This window comes from Centropristis striata, chromosome 7 (assembly GCF_030273125.1).
Source record: "Centropristis striata isolate RG_2023a ecotype Rhode Island chromosome 7, C.striata_1.0, whole genome shotgun sequence".
NCBI classification, from domain to species: domain Eukaryota; kingdom Metazoa; phylum Chordata; class Actinopteri; order Perciformes; family Serranidae; genus Centropristis; species Centropristis striata.
In genome coordinates, this window is record NC_081523.1 from 21,009,950 (window position 1) to 21,027,203 (window position 17,254).

At 46.8% G+C, this 17,254-nt stretch overlaps 1 protein-coding gene across 1 annotated transcript in view; it reads left to right on the forward strand.

Annotated features, from left to right (window-relative positions):
- The first annotated feature begins 512 nt into the window (after positions 1-512).
- Positions 513-17,254, forward strand: part of LOC131975012 (zinc finger SWIM domain-containing protein 6-like) — a 50,259-nt gene continuing 33,517 nt past the window's right edge. The window contains exon 1 of the mRNA XM_059337535.1: positions 513-1,073. Coding sequence (XP_059193518.1) covers positions 641-1,073 — 433 coding nt within the window. The 5' untranslated portion in view covers positions 513-640. The remainder of the gene's footprint in view (positions 1,074-17,254) is intronic.

Here is a 17,254-nt window from a genome sequence, read left to right on the forward strand (position 1 = left end):
AATAAGCTTCAGCACAGCAAACCAATGCCAAACAGCTGACTAAAATGACTGATTAGTGGCTACAGAGGACAAGCATGTCCAGCTCCATATCTTTATGTTCCTCCTCCCACGCCCTTTCTGTCTCTGACAGCTGAGAGTCCTTTGGACTTAAGCCTTGAAAACAACCATCACGTTGTTTTTGAAGAAGCTAGAGCCTGGGGTGGTAGCACAGGCTCCAAAGGAAAAAAGTCAGTTTTCTTGCCCCCTTTTACCCCTGTGGGAAACTGCGAGACCGCCCCTGGATTAAGTCCCCGCCTTTAAACTCAAATAAGAAGGAAACTTCAAAGGCCGTCGGCCGCCGGGGCTCCGCCCTCGCGCTCCCGAACGGCTTCACAAAGGATTTGTCGACGTTCGGGAATTCCGCCTCCAGTTCCTTTTATAGCGCCACTCGTGCGCTGGCAGCGCTCCAGAATCCCGCCCATCCCGGTTACTTTGACAACACAAAGGACTTCACGGAACTCGCAGGCGCCGCCTCCCTTTCCAAATAAGGGCAGTCTCTCCATGTACGGCAAACAATCGGTGCGAGATTGCCCTTTTCTCTTCCTTATCCCGTTTATATGATCGGAGAGGAACTGCGCTTCAGGTTGGAAGCGGTGCGATCATGGCCGAGCGAGTCCAGCAGCCCCCAGCCAAGCGGCTCTGCTGCAGGCCCGGCTACAACCCGGCATGCAGGCAGGGGCAGCGGGCTGGAGGAGTCCTGTGTGGCGGCGCAGGGTCCGCTCCGGGAGGGTCGGGGAATGGAAAAACGCACAACCCCGAGTCGTTGCTCGACATCGCGGCACGCAGAGTCGCGGAGAAGTGGCCGTTCCAGAGGGTGGAGGAGCGGTTCGAGAGGATCCCGGAACCCGTCCAGCGGAGGATCGTATACTGGTCATTCCCGAGAAGCGAGAAGGAGATCTGTATGTATTCCTCTTTCAACGCCGGAGGAGAAGAAAGTGGAACTAGCGGGGACAATAATGACGAGACCCAGCTGCCTTTCCTACGGGGTGTCACTCTGCTAGAGGGTGGCTGGGTGGACAACGTATTGCAAGTCGGTGAGTGGACTATAACGTTACAAAAATGCAGGAAAACAACCTACAATAAACAAAACACCTAACTCGCACCGTTTGCCTTTTTCTATGGAACCATGCCAGACTTTTAAAGGGCTTGTGTTTGCCTTCCATAGCCTTGTGTATTATAAACAATGCAGGGTATTTCCACACCAGTCTACCCTATAGCTGTGTGAGAATAGCCTATTTTCAGATCAGCCTGTAATAGTAGCCCACTTCTCCTTGTTTTTGCCCACTGAGCTGCGCGCATTGAATTGCCCAGAGCCATCCCAATTGGAAGCTTAGCACTTTGTTCCTATTTTTATGTCTTTCCAGCTCTCCATGCCCCCACCAATGGGTACGCAGACAAAAGCCCCCTATATCTTTTCACCGCTGGCTAAATAGACGATATTTAGAAAGGGTGGGAGGGACGGTGATTTAAAGCCACAGTGCTTCTATTTTGTTTGCCAAACACCTTTGTGAGACAGGCTGAAGCTTTTCTGCTGTCTTCACAATATTCAGTTAAAGCCCAGGCTATATGCAGCTGGTAGAGGCAAAGATGCATTTTTTCCCTGTCTGCTGTATTATTTGTGGTAAAGCTCGGAGTAAACAGAGGTGCTGTAGGCTCAGCAACCCCCTGCCTGCCTGCCTGCTTGCCTGCCTCCTTGCCTGGCTGGCTGCCTTTGCCAGAGCCACAATATTTCACTGCAATCGTCAGTGCAATAGACTCAGCTGTCAATCCGACTCCCCACCCTTGGAAACGGTTCAGGATTCTAATCCCATTACCCTCCCCAGTTCATCTGAATCTTAATGCATTCTGCAAACAAGATTTTATGCATGATCTTCTTCCTCCTCCCTCCCTCACCCTCTCTATCTCTCTCCCCTGCTCCCTCTCTCACTTCTTGGCTTACTATCCCTCCAAAGAATCTGTGTGGAGATGGCTTCAGCTCTTGTGGGCTCAGAGAATGTGCAGTGCACAATAGTAGCCATGGAGCAGGCAGACAGGCAGGCAGCTCTCCCTCCCTCTCTGGCCTGTTTACCAGATTCCCCAGCATTAGACTCATTTATGTGCTCACTCTTTTGGGGCTATAGGAAGCTAAACACCCAGCACGGGGTAAAATAGTGTAAGGCGTCAGTGAGGAGATTCATGTGTGCTTTGGAAAACAGTCCAAAATAGTGACAAAGAGGGGAATGGGGTCATTTTCTTTGGCCATGCGTGTGTTTTTGTGTGTGTGAAAGAGAACGAGAGAGAAAAGATTAAGTGTGGGGGTTTGATAAACACAGAGGGGGATTGTGCATGCATCTGTGTGTGCATGTGTGTGTCTTCGTCTGCACGGGCTGTCAGTCTCATCCTGCATGCTCACAGAGAGTGGAGGATGACAGGCGAGTACACAGCAGGAGGAGGGCATGTTATGCTGATTGCAATTTTCGCCCCAGAATTTTTTTTGGGGCTGGGGAAAATAAAGCCAAGGAAGAGAAAATGATAAATAAAAGATGCAATCTACTCCAGGGGACAGGCAGCCACTGGAGGATGAGGGCTTAAAAGCAGGGCAGCATGGGAGGGGGCTGTCAGCCACATCACACACCACATGTATTGGCCCATCAAACACATACAGTGGGTCTGGCCTGGAAAAGAAAGTGCAGGGTTGTTTTGAGGCTGCGTGTGTGCGTGTGTGTGTGTGTGTGTGTGTGTGTGTGTGTGTGTGTGTGTGTGTGTGTGTGTGTGTGTGTGTGTGTGTGTGTGTGTGTGTGTGTGTGTGTGTGTGTGTGTGTGTACACGTACAAGTGAGCATGGCTTTGTGTGGCTTCTAGTGTGTGTGTGCTGTCAGTGGGATGGGATTCAGTGTTGATGATGAAAGACAGTAGAGCAATAGAATAGATGTGGAGGTTATTGTGTATGGGGGGGAAAGCTAATATACTTGAATGGATCTGCTGTCGCTGTATTCCTTTCCTCCCCCTCTCATCTCCTCCACCTCCCTCTCTCCCAAGTGAGCAGCTATAAAACTCTCCATATTTACTCCCCTAAGGCCAACTACCAGCCCCCAGTCTCCTGTGATTATTTATCTTTTTCTCAAAGACATTAATCACACGCTTTTTCCTTTTTTCCTCCATCTCTTTCCATACATCAGTACTGCAGAGGGAACGGATAGGGGGATGGCGTTTAAGGGGAAGAGCAATAGATCGGGTGATATCAAGAAAAAGAGGGGAAGCCTAGAGGGAAAAAGTGGGTGGAAAATGCAAAAGAGGAAAGAGGCATTGAAATGGTGATTGCAAGAGAAGGGGATGTCTGAAAGTAAAGAATGAAGCGCAGAGAATGGGAAAGAGCGAGATAGATGGGTTGTTCTTCCTCCCATGCGAGCTCATCTGTTCCAATGCCAGCCTTCCAGATAAATATTCATATATGAATGCAAGTGTTATCTAGCAGTCCGCTGCTCCTCCTGTTATAGCAGTGTTATAACAACCCAGCTTCAGCCCTCTTGCACTCTTTCCTCCTGTCGAATCAGTGATGAATTTGTCAGCCGCTGAACAGGTAGTGGAGCACATACCTAACCTCAACCTGTATGAAAAGGCTCTGTGTGTAATAATACATTAAAAAACTGCAGACGAATACAATGAAATATGCATGTTGCTTTGGAGAACAGTCCCATAACAACCGCTGTCTGTCATGAAAATTACATTGTCACAAGCTGATCACAGAAATATCAGCAACCCTGTGCCAAGTTAAAATTTTCTTTAGCTTGTCAATCAGACCGTGTAACTAAGCATCCTTTACTGGTAGAGAAAACTTCCAGAGCTGCCTGTTCTGATCACAGCATCTGTTCTCCGGCCCCCTTGTGTAATTTAGACTCGGCAGCTCATCATGCTGAAAGGAAGGCTAGTATTATGGTGCCCCGTCCTCTAATTATAGAATTCTAATCCTATGGCTCTAACATGGCATGACAAAGCATGTTTGCACTTCATTACCCTCCTTCCTGTTTTAGTCCTCCAGTCTGGGTCAAGTTCACCCCCTCGTCTCTCATTCATATATGACACGTCCTGTCCCGCTCCTCCCCCCTTTGACCCCTCATCCCTCATCCCACCCCCTCTGTGTGCCTTCAGGGCTTTGTGCCAGGAGGTAAATAAACCATAACCCCCCCTTACCCCACCACCACCTCACTCTTACTATCCTCTTACCGTAAGCCCCATGTCCCTATGGAGTGACATACTGATGCCTGGCATATGTCGCTCTCTGCAATGTCATTAGGGCTACATGCTACAGCCTATTTATCCAGCTCTCCTTGTTAGGCTAATTTTTCACATGAAGCTACATGTCATTTTATCATGCTGCTGCCCCAAATCTGAGTGATGAGCTTGTTGAGGCTGTTTTAAATTCAACTAGAATGAAAGCAGATATGCATATCCTGTAGCCTATTTTGGTGTATTTTCCATGGTGGTGTTGTCGGACTAGATAGCCTATAATATTTTGCCTTTCCCCTGCTTAAAATATCACTGAATGTCCATGGCAGTCATGCCTGTTTGAGTGTGAATGTCATCCTCCTCTGCTCCACCTATTTCCGAGATGAATTTGTGTGTGTGTGCATATGTGTGTGTCTGCCTTGTGCTTCTGCATGCTCATAACTCAGGTTAATTTGTTCACGCTCTGGAGAATCTTAATTAGGTTTCTGCGTCATCTACTCTCTCTCTCACCCTCTTTTTATCATGATGTCAATGAAACAGTGAAATAACAACCCAGGCTGGTGGTTCCCTGTTTTTTAACCTGTTCCTTTTTTTTTGGAACACAGATGGTGAAAATCATAACACAGACTCTGCTAAACCGTATGTTTAGCTCGTAAAAAGCATGCTTTAAGTGTGCGGATGGAGCCATATGTCATTTCCTATTGACTTTAAATCACATGTGTGCTTAGCATTCAGGCACAGCAGTGGCGATATCGGACATAATTTACAACAATACAACACATAGGCACGAACAACACCCACAAAACAAAGGGGCTGATAAAACAACAAAGAATATTTGCACACACTAGTAGGTTATTGTTTGTCTGACAAAGCGGTAAGCCAAATGCCAAGGAGAAATCTGTACCACTTACAAAAGGTGGAGTAATACTGAGCATGTTTGTGCAAGAACACACTTGTGCGCGCACACACACACACACACACACATTTTTGTACTCTGGGTTTTTTCAAAGAGCTTCTTGAGGACCCACGTCAACATTTCAAGCATTTTGTCCATGAAGGTGCAGAATTTAAGATGCCAAACGTGAATCTTGCATGAGCATGTTGTCTGCGAGACGCTATCAGGCTGAGCTAGATTTTCGGTGGGTGAGGGCTTATTCTTTTTGTTTGTGTGTGGGCTGTTTCTTTTCATGTGGGTGGATCTGGTTTTATTTTCCTGTTAGGTTAGAGAGTCCCTTTATCTTTTTACAATGCCCGTCGAGAATGAGCCCACATGCCTACCACCAGAGACGGAGAGAGACAGAAAGCTTCCGAATATGCTGTTAAACTGTGTGAAACCAATATGTTAAGAGGCTCAACTTGTGACTCAGGACTTAAAGAGACGCTGACACAATGTGACTCAGGACTTTTGAGGATCATAACCCCAAGAAAATGTTTGATGCTATTCTAAAGGATAAACCAAGGAGCAGTTCTTTTTTCAAGGAATCTGGGAAAGCTTAGAATTAGTGAACCAGGTCTCTTTTTAGTGGACCGAGCTTCAAGGTGAGGGTGTTGAAGGAGCAGTGATCCTGGATCCGTTGCCTCAGGTCTACCCCTAGCCATGTGACTATCCCTGGGCTTGTATCGTCATGGAAACATGGCTGAGTCTAGAGCTAGTGTAAACAAATGGCTGTCCAAGAGGGAGAGAGAGGGGCAGCAACCGCATCCATGTGAAGAGACATTGAGTCTTTAGGGAAAGTGCTCCCTCTGACTGACTGTGTATCTGAGAGACGAGGAGAGAAGCAGATTCCAGGCCTTTGTCCCATTATGTTGGCTGAATGGAAAAAAGATAGGATACATTTCAGCTGTCGCTTAATGGAAACACGTTAGCTTAGTCTCTCTTTGTGTGAGTGTCTGTGTGCATGTTTAATATAGAGAAAATATTGTGCATTGTATATATTCTTTAATGTTTCAGTTTAATATCATTATTCTTATCTCTGCAGAGGAGGTTATGTTTTCTTCTCGATTTGTCTGTCCGTCAGCAGGATTACGGAATAACTGCTGGCCCAATTTTCATGAAACTTGGTGGAAGGGTGTAGTATGGCCAAGGAAGAACCCACTAAATTTTGGAGTGGATCTGAATACACAAATTATTTTTTGTTGACATTGTGAGATAGGGCATTTGTGCTGCATTCATGTGTTGGAATAACTGGAAAATTAAATCCTGATAATATTTGATGGCTCACCTGATCCTTTTTCTTTGCTCTTCGTTGTCACACAAACACGATAAACAGAAATAAATGTGTTGTTTTACTGCTTTGAGCAATAAAAAAGAACACATCTTCTTGGTGACATCCATTTGGTTTCCACATGACAACTTAAAGCTCATGAACACACTGAAGTCGGAACTTCCCAATTCGAGATATGGGAACATGTGAGGAGCACATGAATGCATCTTTGACCTTGACGAAGGTCTGTGTGCCATTCTAGTTTGCTATGTAATTTTGCACGGTTTTGGATAATATCTGGATTTACAAATCATACAGGTAATGAGATTCTTGTTTACCTCTAGTTGCGTAGAATGTCTTCCAAGTAAACTGAAGTTCCGGTAATCATTGTTGTAAATCTGAAATGTGTTTACGGGATAATTACTTTCATTCTACTCGTAATGAGTTTCAGCACAAGCTCAGTTTCCGCCTTCGATTACTTACAGACAGTCAGCCCAATCTGGGTGGCCTCCTCAAGGATTGAAGTCATAAAGCACACCCTGACATTGCTGTGCTGTACCCATTGAGTGATAGATGACCACTGGTTCCTCTGCCTGCTCTGTCATGTTCCCAGAAATTTCCAGAAGGTCCCAATCCTTGTCATAGCCCCAAATCCAAACCCTTAACCAACCCCATTCCCAGACCCAGATGTGCCTCTAGATAGATTATTCCCACCACAAACCATAACTTCCTCGAGCCAGCCATGTTCCATCTCCTACACTCAGCCATAACGGTCTCCTGCTCTTCACATTTCCAAATACTGTACCCAAGATGTACCATTAGACAGTCCTCTGTCTGACTTATTTCCAGTCCTCCCACCTGACTGGAGCCAGCCTCCCTCCCAGTCCCATTCCTGGTCCCAGACATAGCCGTTTCCTCCCCGCCCCTCTTAAATCACCATTCCCAGTTCCAGCTCTAGCCACCTTGCTTCTGCCACACTCCCGGCTTTATTACCAAGTTGCCCAAAGACCAGGCTTCAGAATTACCCACTGTGCTAATACTGGCTCATTTTCAGAGACTCTCAATGTACAAGATCAGCATGCATCGCCTCTGTTAAAATAAACCAGCTAAAGTAATAAAGTTCCAGCATGAGCTCTCTAACGTCTGCCCCAGTCCCCGTTCCAGCTTGACTTGTCTCCTGTCCCAGACTGTGGCTGCCGGGTGTGCGTCAGCACAGCTCCTCGGCTGGCTGACTCTGTCTAGGAATCCAGTGCTCCTTCCACAGAGGTCCTGCCCCTCTCTTCACTGTGAGCACAGGGAACGCAGCAGAGGGAGCAGGCGATAGAAAGGCTACTAAATCCACAATGACAAGGCCCTATTAAAAGCTGTTTTTTCTATTTCATTTAATGACTTTTATTACCAGCCGCCCTTCTCTCTTCGATTTGGCAATAATAACAACAGGGGAATGCAGCACTCAGCGTTCTCCTATCTGATGCTCCCTTTCGCTTTTTTTCCTTTTTAATGAATTCCTCTTTGCACCAATGAGCTGCTGAAATAAGCACAAAGCAGGCCAAGACTCTGCTTACTGCAGTGGAGGGTTCAATGTATGTATACTCTGTGTGTGTGTGTGTGTGTGTGTATGTGTGTGTGCATTTACTACATGAGTATGAGAATGTGTGTTACGGACTACACATGCTTTCACTGTTGCCACAGAACAGAGTCTTTCTGTGCAGTTTGGTCAACAGCTGTTTCTCCCCAGAAGCCAAACAGCTTTGGATCAGCCCAAAGGCTACAAATGATATTTTGTGTGGGTTTGTGTATGTGTGTGCGTGTGTGCACATAATCACTGTATACTTTGCTGAGAGACTAGAAAGTTACCTGCTGTTGTTCCAGATTAAGGGCAATCTTTTTGATCTATCCTAGAAAAAAAATGAAGGGCAGAGCAAAGAATATCTCGACTTTGGTTAGTAGTGTTTGGTCTTTGTTAAAGGGACAGTTCACCCCAAAAAACATATTTTCCCTCTTACCTGCATAAGGAAGAACTATACTAGAAAGAAAATGTTTCTCTTACGAAAGTGCTCACAACAAGGTCTGTGGATTATCACGATTAACCAGTTCAAATGAATTTTTTTGCGCTTGACGGCTGCAGGAGAAGTGGCATCGAGTTCCATTATATTCAAGAGAAGGCATCTCTTCGGCCGATATCTCCCAACCCATGGCAACTTTCACCAAAACAATCTAGATTCATAAATGGCACTACAGAAAATATGTATTTTTGATTCTGAAGTTGGGCTGCCTCTCCAAACTAACTTTTACCGTAAACACTGCTTGCAGAAAATAGGTTACAAAGACGTTTCTGTCTTGTGCCAAACTAGCTCTGACCCTTGAGGTTATTATAAATGATTGGTAGGTTGAAAGTGCAGTGTGGATTCACTCCTTCAAGCTGCTGGCTGGACAAAAATATTTTCCACCAGATACTTCCACAAGGCCTTGTGTAAAGGTAGATTCTCTCAGCCCGTTTTTATCAGTGACTGAATCTGAGCATGTGCGTGTACAACTTTAATGGCTCAGCGAGCGTGTTTATGGCTGTGTGTGTGTCAGGCTCAATAAAGGTGAGGCATGTTAATGATAAGAGGGCGGATGACATTCCCGTCTGTCATCATTCCCACACTATCCCATTTCCACTCTTGCACACACACACACACACACACACATACCTGCCTGCACACATGCTTTAAGACGCACATGGTGCCGGGGTGCCGGTGACTAGGCGCCTTAGAGTAAACAACAGCAGAGGATGAGGGTTTACCTGCCGCTGACCCCTATCGCACACACACATACACACACACTCCAACAGAGGTGTTCACTCATCGACTGGTCCCTCCCCCAGCATTGAGCTGGCCCAATGTTGACCTCTTCACTTGACCCCAAGGGATTTACTAAAGCCAAAGGTCAATCTGGTCAGACTGTCCTTCCAGTGGTTGATCGCTCTGCTTGAAAGAAGGGCCCATGCTCGCATTATTGTTTTCCAATAAACATCACCAAACCAAAGGGAAAGATTGCCTGCCTGATTAAATGTGTGGATGTGTCTTTTTGCATGTTCCAATAAGCAATTTCTCACCTGAGAGATCAGCCAAACAGGGGACAAAGTACATGCCCAGTTTTTTCTGCCTTTTGTGGAACAATCAGGAATAGGAGCCGGATTGCGAGGGGGAGTTTACCCTCTCCTCTCTTCTTGCCCGACAGGCTCAAGTGCCGTGTGAGCTATGCAGAGGAGGAGGTCCTGAGAGTGTGAGGTGCCTCTGGCTCTGCCTGGTCCAACGATGTCGTGGCTGTGTGGCATGTGAGACATGCATTTACTTCTCTGTGGCAGAGCGGAGCTGAATAGAGCTAGAAAGGCTCTCCAGGCATGAGAGACAGAGAGACAGACAAAGAAAGAATGAGAGAGATTCAAAGGGAAGGAGAGGACGGCTTTCATCTGACTATGGAATCTAGTTTGCCCTTCTAAAGACTTTTGTCTTGAAGGAGCCCTTTCTTTTTCTTTCTTGCTCATTTTCTTGCTTAGTTTTCATTCCTGGCCTTCATTTTTCTCTTGCTCTTCTTTTTCTAATCACGCCATACCTATGTCTATATCCTCCTTCTGTTTCATGCATTCCTTCCTTGTGTTTATAAGCTGTCATGGTCTCTTTTTTTCCTCCCCTTCTCAATTTTCCAGTTTCATTTCCCAAGCCAGGCAATAGAAACTCATATCTTATTTACGCTGCCCCTATCTAGATACAGCATGTTTCCATAGTGTTTCCTGTGTCAGAGCTCCCAAAGGAAGGCTAGCCGGCTAGCTAGCTCCTGCTCTCTGTGCTGTGCTCGATGCTAGCAGTCTGCGTGCAGACCTCGGGGGCTATCACTTCTTCTACATTTAGCAGCTCTCTGTTTACCGCTGTCTGGAATTAGGAAAGAAACAGGACTTGGCTTGTTTGCAGTTGTGTCTTTCTCTAAAGTTTTTAAATGATCCTTACCCTGATGTGTCCAAAGTATTGAGGACCATGCTGTGGCCTTTTTTGCATTGTCTGCTTGATGTAATGTTGAATGCTTTATTGCAGTCCCAGGATTTGTACTCAGACTGAGTATTCAACCTTACTACTTTTTTTGTTGTAGCTCTAACAGGGGTCATACAACACCTTGAGAGTTTGGAAAATGCTTTATTGTAGCCATTATGTTGTCAAGGTTAGGAAATAAACTCTTTGATCTGCACAATTACTCTTGTTTACCAAAATATTTTAATATTTTAAATGAAATGATCCCGTCGTCACATTTGTTTGTTGTCTCCCGTAGTCAGCTTGCTAATAGCTAGATAAGTCCTGTTGATCCTTTACCCTTGAAATTCGCAGGCATTAAATAATCATGATCAAAACATACAATCAAACTTAATATGGACAGCTGGTAAAATTTAAAAGAAAGGTGTCGATGGATTTCTGTGGCTATTAATGACTTCTGTAAACACAATGGCCTTGAAAGTGCGTGAAAAATGCTTAAATTTTCTCATAAAAAGCAAACAAACCCTGAGAGAGTATTTTTAGACGGTACCGAAAGATAGCATCATGTCTGGTCCAATTCATAATCTTGTTTACTTTGATCACATAGTTCCTGATTTAAATCTTAGTCTTTAAAAAAAGAGGCAAAGTCCCTGTACGGCTGCTTGTGTTAGACATTATTTAATATCCTAGAACTTTGGCTTCTTTTATTTGAAAAAGAGGGGGTTGTAGAAAATCATTTCTTGAAGTAGGGTATGGAAAAAAAGTTTTACTCTTATTTCAGAACCAAAAATTGGGGCATTACTAACAAAACAATCAAAACCATACTCAACCGTAGTGTTGTAGTTGTAGGGTTTGATTCAGGACTATTTTGGGATCCATCCTTCGCTGGGGAGAAAGAAGCTGTGACTCCTTTGTATCATTAGCGGCTAGTTGGAAATTAGCACCATAAATCAGGGTGTCTCCGCCATGCTCACACAGGACTTGTGGATGAAGTACAAATCTACCATTGTTGTTAACTGGCATTGTTGAGGATGTCTGCCACCATGTGTTAATGCCACCCTGTCTGTCTGCATTCTTGCCCAAAACCTACTTCCTGGCTTCCTGTCTGTCTGTCTGGCTGTCTGTCTGGCTAGCTGTTAGCCAGCTAGCTGTCCCTCTTGGGTGGCTACATCGCCTCACCTCCTACCCCCCTCACAGCCAGTGACAGCCCAGCCCAGGGAGACATGGGTAATGGTCCTCTCTGATGTACAGCCTGACTCAATTGGAGTGGATGGCAGACACACGCCTAAAATAACAAAAGGAAGGGAGAGAAAGAGAGGGGGTGTATAGGGAGGAGGGGAGGGAAGGAGCGAAGCGATCGATAAAGCAGGGACACATCGCCTAATAAAGATTTATTCCTTTTTTTCCCCCTCGCCATCCGCCTTGGCAGGGCAGAGAGGGGGAGAAGAGAATGTGATTAGTGGACTTCTTCTCCCAGGGTGCCTCTGATAGCATGTGCGTACGCGTGCACAGCAGTACCCCAACACGTTGTGTGTATTTTTGCATCTCTTGTGTGTTTATTGCATGCGTCTCCCCTTCTCCCGAGAGCAAAGGGGGTTAAAAACAGTCTCTGTCGTTTGTTCTGCCGGCAGTGGCACTAGCAGCTGCAGCTGTGTCCCTGCCTCTCTCTCTTCCTGTCAGCTAATATTTAGTTAATCTTTGGTCTGGGACCTACGGGACTGGCCGGAGCTCCTGGTGCCCCATCCATCTCGCACTGATCTATATTCCACGCTGGATCCCTGTGCCATTAACCACCACCAAGGGGAGGAGAGAAGGGGATAGAGAGGCGCAGAGGTAGAACGAAAAGGAAAGGGCAGATGGGTGGAGGGAGAGCTTTAGAGAGACAAGAGAGTGATGGAGAGGAAGCCATAGAGGGAGGGGGCTGCTGTCTACCGTCTCAACACTAAATGAGATGGAAAGGGAGGAGAAGAGGTGGGCTGGCTATTTTAGCCGTGCACAAAAACGCCTCCCCCTGATTTTGAGGAAAAGTCGAACAAAAAAGCAACGCGAAAGGGATGCAATTTGCAAGGGGATGCATTTCTCAGGCTTTTTGTTTATTTTTGGAGCTCTCATTCATTCTCTCCCACCTCCTCTTATTTCTTGCCTTATTGGATACCGCCCTGATCAAGTATTTTATAAAGAATAGGAGACAGAATAAACAACAGATAGGGACACAAGAAAGTGTGAAAGGTTGAGGAGGAAAAAGGTGGCGTAGGTGGAGGAGGAGGAAAAAAAGAGGCAGAGGTGTAGGAGTGAGTGATCCATATGCATAGAGCAGGCCACTTCATTGATATGCATTGTGTAGTTATGAAGGGGTCCACCTGTGAAGGCTCCAAGTGCTGAGTCACTCACTAACGCACAGACTAAATGCTTTTATCCCAGACGCCTGGTCCATCTGAATGGAATATAATAGGCCATAAAGTGCTTTGCTAGCAGCGGCTGCTTGCCCCATGGCGAACCCTCGCCCCTCGCTCCCCTACTCCAAATCTCATTTCACCACTTTTAGGGAAACAAAGCATGTACGCGCTCTGCTTTAATTACATCGTTTTTTCTCTCCTCCTTTCAGTGTTTTCTCTTCTTTCCATCCCCCTCTCTCTCCTCCCGCAGTGCTTCTCAGGGAGCCACAGAGAGCTCCCTCTTCTTACTTCAGCCCTTCTGTCTACACTCCCTGCGAACCTTCCCCCCCCCTTCAGTCATGTGTGATCCCTTTGCTGTTGCTGTTGCTGGTGTGTGTGTGTGTGTGTGTGTGTGTGTGTGTGTGGCACCTGTTTGGGATCTCGGTGTGTGTTTAGGGTCATGCCTGCAGGTCGTGCGTAATGAATAGCAGGGCTGTTGCTGAAGCACAACTGGTTGAGAAAGGAGGTAGCCAGAGAATAGCGCACCAGTGACGGAAGGAGGAGGAGGATGGAGGGATGGATGGGAGGGAGGGAAGAGAGGAATGAGGGAGCAGGAGGACCAGTGAGGGAGGAAGGGAAGAGTGGTTGCAAAGCCAGTGAGCCTTAACCACCTTCTGTCAGTCTGTCTGCTCTCAGCGCTGTTTTCTCTCTCATAGGAATCTAATGGCTTTTCCACTGTCCTCTTTCCAAACCTCCACCACCACCTCCCTCTCCCCCTTCTCTCTTCTTTCTCTCCCTGTGCTATTTTTCCTTCCTTACTCCTCTCCATCTCCTCTCACTTTCCGTTTCTCCATTAGAATTCTCTCCTGCGCTGTCCTCCCCTGCTGCCTCCCCTCCTTTTCTCTCCCTACGTCCTTCCAGCTGCTGGCCAGGGGAACAGCTGACTAAATCCAAAGCTGGGGCCCCTGGCTCTGGCCCCGGCCCCAGCCCCAGCTCTGCCACAGCCTCCTCCTATTCTCAGCCCCCTTCCTACCTCCCTCCCTCCTCCTCTGGCCTCCAGCCCTGGCTCCTCTCTCAGCAGCCCCAGCTCAGCCCTGGCCCTGCCTCTGAGCCTCGGCTCCAGCTCTGCCTGACTCTCAGCAGTTCCCTCCAACCATCCCCCTCCATCCCACTTCTGCGCTGAAAAGCCTCAAAACCCCTCTCTTTCTCTCTCTCCCTGTTTTGCCTTTAAGCCTGCCCTCTCTCTTTCTCTCCTTTTTCTGTTTTTTCGCTCTGTATTTTCTTGCTAATTCACTTGCTTCCCCCTCCTCCCTCCTCTCCGCTCTGACGGGCTGTAGCTGGGCCCCTGGTACTGTCCCAACGTATCTGGACTGAGGCCTCATCCAGGTTGGCTGCAGTTCAGTTCTCTGGCTCCTATACCCAGCCTCACTAGCCAGGCATCTTTCCCTTTCTGGCTAGTATTGTTAGTCACTGTAACTCATTGTGGCTCGCTTTACTCCAAGCCACGTTCAGCTTGTACATTTGGTCGTTTCTGGCTCAACACTTTCCTGTGAAGCTCTTTGTGTCTTCTCTTTGTCTCCTCTACTCCCGCTTCCGTGCGTCCCTTTAACTTGTATAGACAGGCTCAGCCCCAGCGCAAACACATACGCTGCGCACACAAATGCGTGCATCATGCGAGAGTGTGAAGCATATGACACATGATTGGCAGCAGGGGGAGGATGGGGAAAAGCAGCGAAAGGGGAAGTGGGCCTTGTCACATCTCCAGGCAAGCCGGGGGCTCGAGTTTGATCGCTGCCCAGGGAAGGGAGCCTTTGTCCCACCCCCCTCTCCTCTCCGCCCCTCCCCAACCTCTGTGGCTGTCAGAGTAAGGCTGCAGGCTCGTGTGATTAGGTGCAGACCCAGGTTCCGCCATCACTCTTCTAAACAGACGTTGCCCACAGAAGACACCTGTCAATGCTCTTCCTCCTCTCTGACACCCAACTGCTCTGAGATGAGCGACACAGGGCTGACAGAATAAAGTTCAGAGAGCACCCCACAGCTACAGTGGGATGCACACACACACACACACACACACACACACACACACACACATTCCCTTTGTGTGGAAGTGGGCCAAGGAAGCCCAGGCAGGAAGAAGGAGAGTTGGTCTGCGCCAGTTGAAGCAACATCAGAATATTCTGGAACACCTCGCAACTCCTCACAGATTATTATTCAGCCCACTCCCTGTCTGTCTAATGCCCAATACAGCCTTTGTCGTTCTTGCTGTCTTTGTTGTCATTTTGTGTTGTTTTGTTTTGGTTTTTGTGTGTACGTGTGGAGAGGAAATTTGGGGAGGGAGAAAAGCAGCAAAAGTTTCCTTTGGAGTCACGTTTTCTCTTGTTGACTGACAGATATGCGGCGATGAAAGCAAATCACAACGTGCCACCGACTTCAAAGGTTCCTGTGTTCCTCCGTTTATTGGCAACAACGCACAACAACCCTCTCTCCCAATGTGGATTCTTCAAAATAGGGAGGGGAAAAAGCTAGACGAAACAGACGCTGATGACAAAAGAAGCTACCATCCAAACAGCTAGAGGGGAAGGAGGGAAGGAGGAGGGGTGTTAAATAATCAAACCTAAGCAATGTAACCAAATCGGACTTCTTTTCAAAAGCGTTTTCAATCAAAACAGGCTTTTGATGTGCACTGATTCTGATACCAGGGATGTTTGAGAAGAGAAAAAGTGACGGATTGAAGTTGTAAAGAACTCTCTGCTTTGGGGGAGCTTTGGTACCTCACTGAGGCAGTTTTTGGTGTGTTTAGAGTGTGTGTGTGTGTGTGTGTGTGTTTTGTACGGACCAGCGCAACAGTAATTAACTAAGTGTAAAAGCTAAGATGAAGTAAGCGGCTTGGTTCTGCTCTCCTAACCTTATAGACTCTCTCCTGCTCTCTCTTCATTCCCCCTTTTATTCTTTCTCTTGTCCAGGATGGCACCCATTGACTGCCACTGACCTAATTTGGGCAAATTTCACTGACCTACTTCATGGGTGAATGCTGACTTGCCCACGGGAGGGGATTCTCTCACATACACACGCACGCATATTCTTTCCTATCCTTATGATTAATATGCAGACCCTCAACCTCCTTTACGGTTGCTATGGCGCAGAGCATGTACCCCCTCAGCTGTGCCCAGCACCCTCCTCGACCTCCCCCCCATTAAACCCCCTGCCGTAGCCTCCTCCGGCACTCAAATGAACGTAATGAGGATCTCAAAGTACTGACACGTGGTGAAATATAAACAAAGCAGTTGGCCTTTGTTTCATGTGGTCTCAGAGGTGACATAGTCCGTCACTTCGCAAGTCTCTGAAGAGACATAATCAACGTAATTGCATACAGATATGATTATTCTTCTGTCATCTATGAAAATGGTAACTTGAGCAAATTTGATTAAACAATGTGGATATGCTTTGCGTGCACAGGCAATCACAGTAATTTCTTCCACAAAGTTAGATGGATAGAGACTACTGTCTATGGAGCATTGGTGATCCCATAGGAGGATTGGCATCTTTAACCCACTTGCATTAAAATGAATTCATGCATCATTGTGTTCCTCTAGCAGATTAATTCCCAGTCGACCGGACACATACAGTCCTCTTGAGGGTTTTGGAAAAGGCTTTGTCATAGTTGGATTAGTTTTGCCCTTTTTAACGTGAAGATGATTAGTAATAAACTTCTCTGCCTGCAGCCTCCCACGAGGACATAGTAGTTGGAAGCAAGTCTAACCTGATTCAGTGTTTTGGTCACGCTCATGTGTTATTCTTTGCGAGCTTTTGTGCAGCTGTGCTTGTGTGTGTTTGAGGAAAGAATGAGAGGTATTTGTATTTTTGTTTCTATGTGTGTGGACCTGCCCGCTTTCCTGTTCGCTCCTCTGTCTTTGCCCACGTATGCACGCTGCATGCCCCCCACAAATACAACACATGAATGCAGACACACATGTACATGCACGCATGCACCGAGGGACATGTGTTGTCATGGCAACACATACAGATGTCAACAAAAGAGGCTCCAGGGTGAACATTGTCTCCCTCTTGTCCAGCAGGGTGCAATTTATCTCAATGTAGCCATGAAAGGCAGCTATTTACATGAAACGAGAGCTGATTCTGGGAAATAGGGGTCTCTCTGAAGGTTTTGATGTCAGCTGCCTGCTTTTAGCTTGAGAGTGGAAACCTAAACCATCTAGAGAGGGAGAGAGAGGGAGAGGAGCAAGCGGTAAACCTACTGAGAGAGCTCAGTTCCCCCATGTGGTTGCAGCTCTTCACCCTGAAAGTCTCTCACAACACGCTTCGAGAAGGCCAAGCGTAGCGTGTGATTTCAGATGCTTACAGTTTGCACAGAGTAAATCTAACCCCCTTGCTTTATAGCTTATCCTTAAGAGAGTGGTCCT